General features: G+C 35.6%; 1 protein-coding gene across 1 annotated transcript in view; it reads left to right on the plus strand.

Moving 5' to 3' along the window:
• The window catches only part of PLXDC2 (plexin domain containing 2), a 477,109-nt gene that overhangs the window by 219,485 nt on the left and 245,532 nt on the right, over positions 1 to 12,092 (plus strand). The window contains exon 3 of the mRNA XM_031015325.3: positions 10,930 to 11,076. Within this exon, the coding sequence (XP_030871185.2) occupies positions 10,930 to 11,076 (147 nt within the window). The remainder of the gene's footprint in view (positions 1 to 10,929; positions 11,077 to 12,092) is intronic.

Below are 12,092 nucleotides of genomic sequence, written 5' to 3' on the forward strand. Positions count from 1 at the left end.
AGTTATCAATTTTTTGGTAAGAAATAGATCAAGACAGATAAATGTGGATTTTTCCAAAAGCCTCCTTATATTAGAAAGCTTGAATGGCAATTCTGATTAGTACTAGAAAATGACATGAGTTTTTGAAAGTAATATATCTGGCATCTGGGGCTTTTTTATAAATCCAAACTTAATAAAGGACCTGTATGTGTGTGCTGTGGACTAACGTTGTACCCCCCGCCCACTCCAAATGCATCGGTTGAAGCCCTAGGCCCCATTGTGACTGTATTTGGAATCAAGGCCTTTAGGAAGTAATTAAGGTTAAATGAGGCCATAAGGGTGAGGCCCTAATCCCATTAGATTTGTGTTCCTATAAGAGGAGGAGAAGACTCCAGGGAACTCTCTGTCCATCTCCTGAGGACACAGGGAGAAAGCAGCCCTTTACAAGCCAGGAGGAGAGCCCTCAATGAAAACAGAATCAGCTGGAATCTCGATCTTGGACTTCCAGCCTCCAGAACTGTGAGACATAAATTTCTGTTGTTTAAGTCATCCAGTCTATCGTACATTGTTATGGTAGCCTGAACTAAGGCAATATGTAAACAGTACACAATTTCCAGCCCTGTTAAATCTAGAACAGAAATTTCCATCTTTTACAAATGGTGATTTTTTTTAAATTATTAGAACATTTTAAGGCCCTCCATACCATAGTTGTTTACTTCCAGTGGACTGGAAAATCACAGTATCAAGAATTACAGAAATAATCAGTGGCTCTGAAAAATGAACATGCATTTTACCCACCACAATTATATTGTGCATTTGAAAGATAATGGTGCACACGTATGCAAGACCCATAATTTATTCCGTTTATGTAGAAAATGCATAGGGTCTCCAAGATTCTTATATTCCCTGCAACACATTCGTGAATTTTGCCTCCAACTTTGGGGCCAATCTACAATTTATCAACAAGGATGATTATGTAACAATGCAATTGATACCAGTGCTAATTGTAACTAGCTACCTGCACTAGGTATTCAAATACATGCTTTTATCTCTCTTAGCGAGGACCTCTTAAATCAGGCTTATGGTCTTCTGAGCTATACCTAGCAATCACTTTCTGTTTGCCTTTTGGCCAAAAGATCTTAGAAGCTTAGTTAAAAGGCATTCCATGAGAGATCTAGTTCAACTCCTTCCTATGCAGACTAAAGCCTGGAACTTACAGTGCCTATTTAGAGTCAGAAACTGTACTTCAACTCAAATCTCCTCTGAGCTACATTATTGTAATGTTAATTTTATGTATTTTAGTAGAAATCTCATACATATTCTAAACATTTTTTTTATCACATTTTTTGCTGAGTTTGTGAAGCCCTCAGAAATCCCTTGTAAGTTGGCAGTTCACCTAACTCTGCCTCAGATTCTCTTTCTGGCATCTTCTTCTTTTTTTTTTTTAATTTTTATTTTTTATTGTACTTTAAGTTCTAGGGTACATGTGCACAATGTGCAGGTTTGTTACATATATATGCATGTGCCATGTTGGTGTGCTGCACTCATTAACTCGTGATTTACATTAGGTATATCTCCTAATGCTCTATCTCATCACTCCATGCCTGGGAATAGTCTTTGGGGCTCATTCTTGAAAAGGTTCAAGGTTTGTACCAGGGAGTAGATAAATAAAGGTGTAGCGTACCCAAGTAAAAAATACACTCTATTTCATTTAATAAATGAACCAACATAAACACATACTACACATACTAATATACCTCAAAATGCCTGTAGATATAGGCAAGCACTTAACTGAGCTGTGTTAATTTTGTCATGAATTTGAAAGATCACAAGGGTATTGTGCTTTCATGGCCATATAGCTCACCCAACTCGGCATAGCAGAGAGGACAATCTCATCTATGAGAGAGATGGTTACTGGGAAAATGGAAACTGTTTTATAATGGAAATACCGCTGGAATCCTGTCTTTAATGTGTTGTACAGTATTCTGACCTTACAGTAAATTTACACACATACACACACCCCACTCTACTAATCTAAAGTTTTTAGGAGGGTCACTTAACTAAACTCTTCTGAAGCACATGCCTGTAATCCCAGCACGTTGGGAGACTGAGGCGGGCAGATGACGAGGTCAGGAGATTGAGGCTAACATGGTGAAACCCCATCTCTACTAAAAATACAAAAAAATTAGCCGGAAGTGGTGGCACATGCCTGTAGTCCCAGCTACTTGGGAGGCTGAGGCAGGAGAATCGCTTGAACCTGGGAGGTGGAGGTTGCAGTGAGCTGAGATCACGCCACCGCATTCCAGCCTGGGTGACAGAGCAAGACTCTGTCTCAAAAAAATAAAAAAAAATTTAAAAAAAAGAATAAAATAAATCATACCTAGAAAAGTCATAGATAAGATATATGCTAGAGGGATAGTCCATGCTGCAAATAGATCAAGTAGGTGAAAATTCTTGGGGAAATGATGAAGATATGGGTAAACAACTGTAACAACATGGAAAAGATGTGCATAATGAGAGCTGGTGCAATAATCTGATATAACCAACAGGAGACAGATGGATTGATTTTAATTCTTCTGACACTCTAACAGTAAATTGAATTGTATACCATGTAATTGTTCTTAGTATCTGAAGAAGGTATTAATGTAGTATTTGATGATGGGTACTGAAGTCTATTCAAAGCTAATATGTGATTGTTCTTATCATGCTGAAATTGTCTGGGCTTGATTTAAGGATGCTGAATACTTTATATTCTGTCCTTAACGCTTTTCAAATGTGTTTAAATAATGTTCGTTTAATATAATTCTTTAGCAACCCAGTGAAAGAAAGCTAAATACTATCAATCATTCACTTTTTTTGATTAAAAAAATTAATGTGACTTAATTATCTGTCCACACCTCACTCCCTATAGGTCACCTTCTAAGGTAATTGAAAAAGGTGGAGATTCAGGGGTGGGAACTTTATCTCACATTGCTTTCAATGAGGTCTGTTTCCAACCCAGCCAGGAGTCGTTACTCATTCCACTGGTCAGCTCTTTAAGTCCAAGACCCCTACCTTTTTCTGTATGATTTTACTTCTGGCAAAAGAGGGAATCTATGTGCAGGAAAGGCCACACTGAAATGAACTGACTGGATAATTTACCTCACTAAAGTGACAGCTTGTTAGGGACCAAGCCAGTGAGAACTAGAGATCAGTTCGCCTGTCTGCAAGTTTAATGTCTTCAACCACACTATATCTTCCTCCGCCCCTTGGTTCCTTCCTGATCTACCCAAAACTATGTGAGAATGTAGCTGTGTGTCCAGTTTACTGTCGATATAAATGAGAGAAAAAAGGAGATGATTTGGTGATGTTTCTATAAAACACTTACAACAAAAAATCACTTTATAAAGATTTGAACTCCAATCTCTCATTCAAAATTTAGTGGAGATGTATATTTTACTGCATTTCTCTTAATGCCGATTTTATTTATGGCAATTAGTAAAAAAAATTGCACTCTACAGCAGTTAAGTTATCGAAGCTGGTATTCGAAAGAAAAGGTAATGGAAATTTATATATCAGCTGTTTCGCGGAGCAATTTTAGGTTATTGACCTTGAATCTCCATATTGAATATCTGATCTATAGTATGTTAAAGGATTCTTTTTTGAGAACTTTTCAAAGTACTTATGATAGAAATTCTATAGAACTATTTACTGTGTATAGCATATGGCCTTGTGTCTCTTGATATATGTTGGCGGTTTGATTCAAAAAATCAACAATTAATACCCTTGAACATCTTCACATATTTTCTAAAGCTTTATATAGAGAAAAAGAAAAAAAGTGGTTTGCATGTAATGTGTTTATTATAAAAAATTCAAATAATACAGATGAGAGGGAGGAGAATCCTAAATTCCATCATCCAGAATTAACCAGTCAATATAAGGTAAATATCTTCCACCCATATCTTTAGACAAATTATCAGAGGAGAGAGAAATAGGTGAGTAGAAATATACACATTCATATTTGAATAGATGTAACTTTCTAAAACTGAGATTATAGCGTAAGTGCTGAGAAATAAAAATAAAATTCTAAGCATCCAACCAGCTGAATCGACCTTTCTTGGCCAAGAGGACCTCAGAGAAACCTTAACAGCTGAGTTCCCAGCCATGGTGGGGTGGGAGGTCAGTCACGCCTCAGTGCGCCCCTTCCTCATTAACCTTTAACCAGAATTCTTTCTAAGGAATAAGCAGAAATCAGCTCTGGAAAACAAGAAACAGATGACTCATTCCTTTATCACCCTTAGCCAATCATCTGAGGCAGAGACTGGATTCCCCCTCCCACTTTGCTGTTTCCACATTACCACTCGCCAGTTTCCCAATGCACCCCTTCCTGAAACTAGACTGCCACGTCTGGACAGATTTTCGCTGACTCAAGGAGGATGCCCAGTGAGATTTTTGGTGTCCTTGGCTTTACCTTTTGATGTTGGAGGGCCCAAAACTCCACCCTTGGATCATGCTAATACCATTTTTTGTACATGTGACCCATGAAGAAGCACAAAGCTTGATTGCACTTGTACGTGTTTCTCCTTTCATGAATACTCATGACTCCTCCTGTAGCTTATTGAATATGTATACTCAGCTACCCTAATTAACATAAATCCCCGTCTTGCTCTCGACTTTTGCTGGAGGATACCCTTTCCATTACAGGGTGGCCAGACTGTAGCTTGCAGGAGCTGCCTTGCAGAATGACTGGTAACTCTCAGCTGGTTTGTGAGTGGACTACATGAAATGCAATGTGAGATAAAGATCCTATCCCCTCCCTCACCTTTCCCAAGTTTATTAGAATTTGGAAGGGAGAAATAAAGCTTTCTTTCCAAATTTATGAACCTCATGATTCTTCAGTTGACAATACTATGTTTGAGGAAAATAATGGGCTTTCAGTGCCAGGTATACAACCTGAAGGCCACTAGTTGTAGACTTTTACCTTAAAAGGTTACCTAAAACATTAAAATTTTGAGTTTACTATTTTTAAAACTTTATTTTTGTACTTTCCGATTTATCTGTCAGTTGCCTGCTATGAAACATTAGATAGTCATTTTTATATTTTCATGGTTGATAGTAATAGCATTCTGATTTATAACCATAATAATGAAATGGTCATTTTTCCCTTTACATAATTTTCATGGAGACAGTGCTCACCATCAGAAGATTTGCTATAGTTTCTCTCTTCCCATAGATAACCACATGCTGAATACAGCTAATAGTTACAGAATTTTTATTAGAGGTACATTGATCACCCATTGGTTGATTTAGTGTATAGTTAGGCATTACATTTTTAAGAAGTTCTTGTTGGTGGCATATTCTCTGTATATTTGTATGTGTTAGAAATATGTGTGTTGCCTATATAGTTAAATTACATCTTGACTGAACAAAAAAATTCCTGAGTCACAACTTTATTCTCTGAGATTGCATAAACATTGTTATTATCAGATATTATGGAGAGGTACCAGGTACCAGCTTATTGAATTTTTTTCCTCCATATTGATAACTCAATTTATCTTTCTAGATGCCTATAAGATTTCCTTGTTTAATCTATTGAAAACCTCATTAGGAAATTTTGTAGTACTCAAAATTCTATAGCAAATTTTCTTGAGACGTGATGTGCAAATTCAAGTCTTAATCTCAGAAAAATATTTTTCTAATATATCTTTAATTGTTTTCTACAACAACTATGTATGCACCTGATCTCCTTTTTTTTCCCCTGCAATTTATGTGATGACTTTTGTCTTGTCAGCTTGAGATGCCTTAACAAAAGATGATAGGCTAGGTGGCTTAAAGAACAGAAATATTTTTTCTCCCAGTTCTGGCAGGTAAAGGTCTCAAATCAAGGTGCCAGCTGTTTGGGTTCTTAGTGAGGGCTCCCTTTCTGGCTTATAGACAGCCTGCTTCTGTATCCTCACATGAGAGAAAAAGAGAATTAAAAAGAGAGGGAAGGAGAGAAAATGAATCTCATATCTCTTCTTACAAGGACACTAATCCTATTGAATAAGGACCCCACTCTTATGATATTATTTAACCTTAATTACCTTCCCAAAGACTCTGTCTCCAAATACAGGCACACTGGGCATTGGGGCTTCCACTTACGAATTTTAGCAACACCAACATTCAATCCATAACATTCATCGCAGACATTTATTTCATTGTTCTTTTCCATTTCATGGTGTGTACCTCGGGGCTATTTCCTGTGTCCTGACTGGTAATTTAGTCATGCTTATTCTGGCTAGTAGTGGGTTCATCTCTGTAATTCTTTACCTGACTACTGCCAGTTCACTCTTTCTCTCCTGTTGTTATTTCATCATGTCCTTTTGGTTTCTTATACCAGCATGTTTTTTTCTTAGAACACAGGGAACTCTTTTATTAACTCTATTTCTGAGGAGTATAATATTCACAAGTAGTATTTTAAAATAGATTTCCCTTTAAATGAACTGTGTAGCCCTTGTGAAATCACTCTTATAAGGATGCAATATATTTGTTAAGACTTGGCAAGAACCATTCAAATTATTATCTTCCTTTATTAATTAAGGAATGATCTTCAAGTGGTGGCCAATTGATTCAATATTAAATAACCTTACTAAGAATTTTCATTATGTTTTAAGTATCCATGTATATCAAATGACTACTACACTGATAGTCATACAATATGTATGTGATCTTTTTTGTTTGTTTGTTTGTTTTAAGTTCTAAATGAAATGAAGCTGGAGTTCAAATATCATTACTGCATGAGGCAATGTGAGGCATTCATAAACATTACCCCTCATAAAGTCAACACACCCATGCTAGAAAAGAAGGCAGCATTTGGGTTAGGAATGATGTAGATTGATTGCTGCAGAATGGCTAAGCTGTAGTTATGATAACTTTTCCTCCGTATTTTTGGTGTAGGTCCTCTGTTTGTCTACAGCTGCACATTTCCATGCATTTTCGAGAAACATGGATTTATACGATTTGATACCACACATGGTGCCACCTACTTTCTCTAACAGTTGGTTTCCTAAATGAATTGGCAACTAGGCATATCACAGTAGTGTTTTGTTTTAATTTCTATGGTGTTAGAAATGCTTTACTTTTGAAAAGAAAATGAAAATCTTTGTACTCAAAGTGGCTTTTGACAACTCTTTAAGTGTCATTACTCCTAAAAAAGGATAAGACGTGTTTTGAATAATTTACTAGTGCTAAAATGTCACATTTTTGAGAAATCTATTTTATGGTTTTTCTTAATATCTGAACCAAACACCTCTCTGGAATTTAATAATGTGTGTCTCTGCATTCCTAAGTAAACAATAAATTGTCTTCCTTTTTGAATAAAAGTTGCCATGACAACTTGGCAAGCGTGGGCTGTAGAAGTCAAATACCAAGTTCTAGTATTTCGAAGATGTGATATTGTTTTTGGCAGGTCTGATTTAAGAAAAACTGAAGGTGTATTTTCACATAGTATGTCAGTGGTAGACTTCGTAATTAGACTAAATCGTGTATATTTTTGCAGGTAATTCATTATTTAAGCGCAATGATGTTCTTTATGATAACTTCAAGACTATTTCTTAACTAATCACAGAAATCCAGAGATTAAGGAAAATGCCAAGGTTATTTTATAAATGCTGATTTCAAAAATTATACTGAACTCAATTGTGAAATTTTGACACCTTAAAGAAAATATCTGTTTTGTAATATTCCCTATTTATAGGGAAATTTTGCAGCATCATAAAATCTGTTACGTAATTCACCTAAAGATTACATCTTTAACCTCAATGTTCCTGAAATCTTTGTAATAATACTGTCAATAGGGAAAAAATTTAAATTTTGATTTAAACGCATTGAATATTTTCTTCCAAACCACCTTTTATACCATTCCCTGAAAAATTAAATGAATTATTATTTTACATAATTTAATTTTTAATTTTTAAAAATTTTCAGTGAATGATATAAAGGGGTGGCTTTGAAGAAAACAGTCAATGAAATGAATTCTAGGTGGCCTTGTTCAAAGTTGCTTAAGTTTGGTTGCAAGTAAAAAGGCCTGTTTTTTCAGTTATGATTCTTTTGGTTGACCATAACCTAATTCAAGGTGATTTAACAATAGAAAAAGGCTCAAGGTTTCATGGAAGTGAACAAGTCCGGTAGTAGGTCACATCTAGATAGACTTGCTCAGGGATCTGGCTTTTTCCCCTTCCTTCCTTCCTTCCTCCCTGCCTCCCTCCCTCCCTCTCTCTCTTTTTCCTTCCTTCCTTCCTTCCTTTTTCTTTCTTTCTTTCCCTCTTTCTTTCTTTTTCTTTCTTTCTTTCTTTCTCTTTCCTTTCTTTCTTTCTCTTTCCTTTCTTTCTCTTTCTTTCTTTCTTCTTTCTCTCTCTCTTTCTTTCTTTCCTTCTTTTTCTTGAGTCTTTCTCTGTTGCCCAGGCTGGAGTGTAACAGCACGATCTAGGCTCACTGCAAACTCCGCCTCCCAAGTTCAAGCGGTTCTCCTGCCTCAGCCTCTGACTAGCTGGGATTACAGGCATCTGCCATCACGCCTGGCTATTTTTTGTATTTATAGCAGAGACGGGGTTTCACCATTTTGGCTAGGCTGTTCTGGAACTCCTGACCTCAGGTGATCCACCCGCCTCGGCCTCCCAAAGCGTTGTGATTACAGGCATGAGCCACCGCGTCCAGCCTGCAATTCTTTCTTTAGCTATGTGTTTGCCTCATCTTCAGACAGAATTTCCTCATAGTAGCAAAATGGAGCCAGTGATTCCAGGTCTCACACCCACACATCTCCGCAATCAGAACAAGGGAAATGATCACTTCTCTACCTAAATTCCTGAATGTCTCAGTAATTGCTCCTTCTTAGGTTATCTGCTCATGCATGCCACCAACCACTGTGACCAGTGTAATAACATGAGCAAAATGGCTTGTGCCCAATGTCAAGGAAGGTTCCCACCTCCAAATCTTCTGATGGTGAAGCCCAATATACACAGATGAGTAGAATACATACCGCAGACACATTCACAGTGTGTTTTACCCTCAGACAACCCAAACTATCCGTGTCATTATGAGGTTCTGAAACAGAGGGAGGGCTGGAAACCCATTGAAGTTTCAGAGCTTTTGGGGGCTGCATGATCTTCCTTCTTCTTTCTTTACATCTACTTTGTTCTTCTTTCTCTGCAGACCTTTCTTTTCTTTCGCCAAGGTATACATATAATTTGTGTTCCATACCCACAGTTTAATTGCAGATATACGTAGGGTTTTTTGTTTGTTTTGTTTTGTTTTTCTGTCTCCCAGGCTGGAGTGCAGTGGTACGATCTTGGCTCACTGCAACCTCTGCCTCCAGAGTTAAGCAGTTCTCCTACCTCAGCCTGTCAAGTAGCTGGGATTACAAGCACCCGCCACTACACCCGGCTAATTTTTGTATTTTTAGTAGAGATGGTGTTTTGCCATGTTAGCCAGGCTGATCTCAAATTCCTAACCTCAGGTGATCCGCCCGCCTTGGCTTCCCAAAGTGCTGGGATTACAGGCATGAGCCACTGTGCTAGGGTCTTTATTACATAAAAAAACTTACTGTTAACATTTAATCACTATTCTCAACATTTACACTTGGATCATAGTGTCTCTTCTAGTCATGAGGCAAAATCTATTTAGAATACTGCATAGAATATTCTTTTCCTTTTTGAAATCGGTTACATATATATCTTGATTGATGATTTGTTAAAAAAAATACATGGGATTCATGTTTTGACTGGATTTCAAGAATAATTTTATTATATTTAATTATCACTTAGATGATAAATGAATTATATTTAATTATCACTTAGATGATAAATGAATTACACAAAATTCACATCCCAAACCTTATTATTCAAATCATAGACCTATTTATTCAACATTTTTTCTTATATTTACCTGAATGTTTTAAAATATTTTTTGTCTACTAACTCCTCAAATTGATTTCATGGTTATAAAACATTGCAATCAGAATTAGCCAATAATTATATAATTTTTCTGGATATTTCTCATCAAAATTGCCTCTTAAAACATTTATATCTCCTCACTGAGTGGGAACCATGAAGAATAAAGCCTTTGTGACAGGCACTATGGTAACACCAACAATGAGAATTCAAATAAAAGTAGAATGTGGTAACTCAAATTAAAGGAAAAAATATATTGTGTCCACTTCTAGGACCATTAGCTGAAAGCAGGCCCTGATATAACCTTATTTTTAAAGAAAAGAAGTTTGAATTTGTTATTACTAATTGTAATTATACTTTAGGTTTTTAGTAAAAAGTTCAAAAGAGACATTTTTGTTCAAAAGGACCTTTTTGTTCTTGTGACAAATTAGATCTTTGTACCCAGTATATATTTCCTTCTAAGTCTTGTAAATTTAACAATTTCCTCTTCAGAAGACTACTAATTTTATACACACACAAACACACACACACACACATATAAAATACAAAACTTGGAAATTTATATTGAAATTTTTAAATATGCAAAACATTTAATCACTATTCTCCACGTTTACATTTGGATCATAGTATTTCTTTTAATCACAAGGCAAAATCCATTTAGAATACTGCATAGAATATTCTTTTCCTTTTTGTAATCAATTACATATATATCTTGATTGATGATTTGCGAAAAAATACATGGAATTTATGGTTTGCCTGGATTTCAGTAATCATTTTATTTTATCTGATTAGCACTTAGATAATAAATTAACTTTTATTATTCAAATCATAGAGCTATTTATTAACATTTTTTTCTTACAGTTCGTGTGTGTGTGTGTGTGTGTGTGCACATTTACTTATTTAATCCAAATTCACTTCTCTTAGAGTTTAAATCATTTTGCTCTTTTAAAAACTATTAATACTCTTGAGTTCAACAGGATTTTTTTTAAAGAATTGTAGGTAAAACATCTCGGTTCTTGATATACATTATTATCTATTATTGCAGGAGGATACAGACCACAATTACTATATATCTCGAATATATGGTCCATCTGATTCTGCCAGCCGGGATTTATGGGTGAACATAGACCAAATGGAAAAAGATAAAGTGAAGATTCATGGAATATTGTCCAATACTCATCGGCAAGCTGCAGTAAGTGTTCGGACATTCAGGGTTCATTTTACCTACTGTGAAAAAATAATTGCTTTAATTGGCCTATAACCATTTCTTTTATGAGTTTGATAATTAAATATTAGAATGGCCTTATCTGTGGTAATCACTTTTCAAGTGTATTCAGTTCTGTAATTGTAATTTAGATTGATTACTGCATATAAGATATTAAAGAAAATGAAATAGAATTGTTTTGATAAACTGCCATTAATTGAACCAATTTTCTCAGTATATCTGATGAACATATATTGGATTCAAAATTGAGCTTTATCTTGGATTATTTTTAGTTGTCTTATAATCCATGAGTGTATAGAACATTTTTAAAAATTATTTGAATTTGGTATCTTCCCATTTACATGGGTTTATTGCTGTTGGTCTTGGATTTAACCAAAGATTTAACCGAAGTCATTTATGACTTAGATAACGTATATGACCAAATTATGGTCTTAAAAGAAGACGTTTAATATAAAGAAAAATAATAAAATATAGAAAGCATCAGACTGGTATTTTAAAACTGGGCTCATTATTTCCTAAGTGTGTCTCCTGAAATAAATAATTTAACTATTCTGAGGTGCTTTCTGCATGTGTAAACTGGAGATGAGAAGGAATATTAATACCAGCCTCCCTTGCCTTACATGGTCATGAATAGCCTATTCAAGGGCCAGCCTGAATGCTCAAATGCATTAGCTTTTTCAATCTTCACAATAATCCTATGATTTAAATATTATTACATCACACATTGCAGATAAGAGAACGGAGGAGTCTTGGAAAATTCAGATAACCTGCCCAAGGTCTCCACTAGAAAGTGGTAAACTGGGGTGTTAACCTAGGTAGCAAAGCTGATGCTCAAATTGTGTGTGTAAGATTTATCACACTTGGTTCTCAGAATGTTCCTTGATCATCATTTTATGATAAATGCCAGATTTCACATTTTAAAGGGTATTTGGTTTTGCTGGCCTGGGTGACAGTGGTGATAGTATCATCGATGAAGCCATGAG

The sequence above is a fragment of the Gorilla gorilla genome, chromosome 8, assembly GCF_029281585.2.
Source record: "Gorilla gorilla gorilla isolate KB3781 chromosome 8, NHGRI_mGorGor1-v2.1_pri, whole genome shotgun sequence".
Lineage (NCBI taxonomy): Eukaryota > Metazoa > Chordata > Mammalia > Primates > Hominidae > Gorilla > Gorilla gorilla.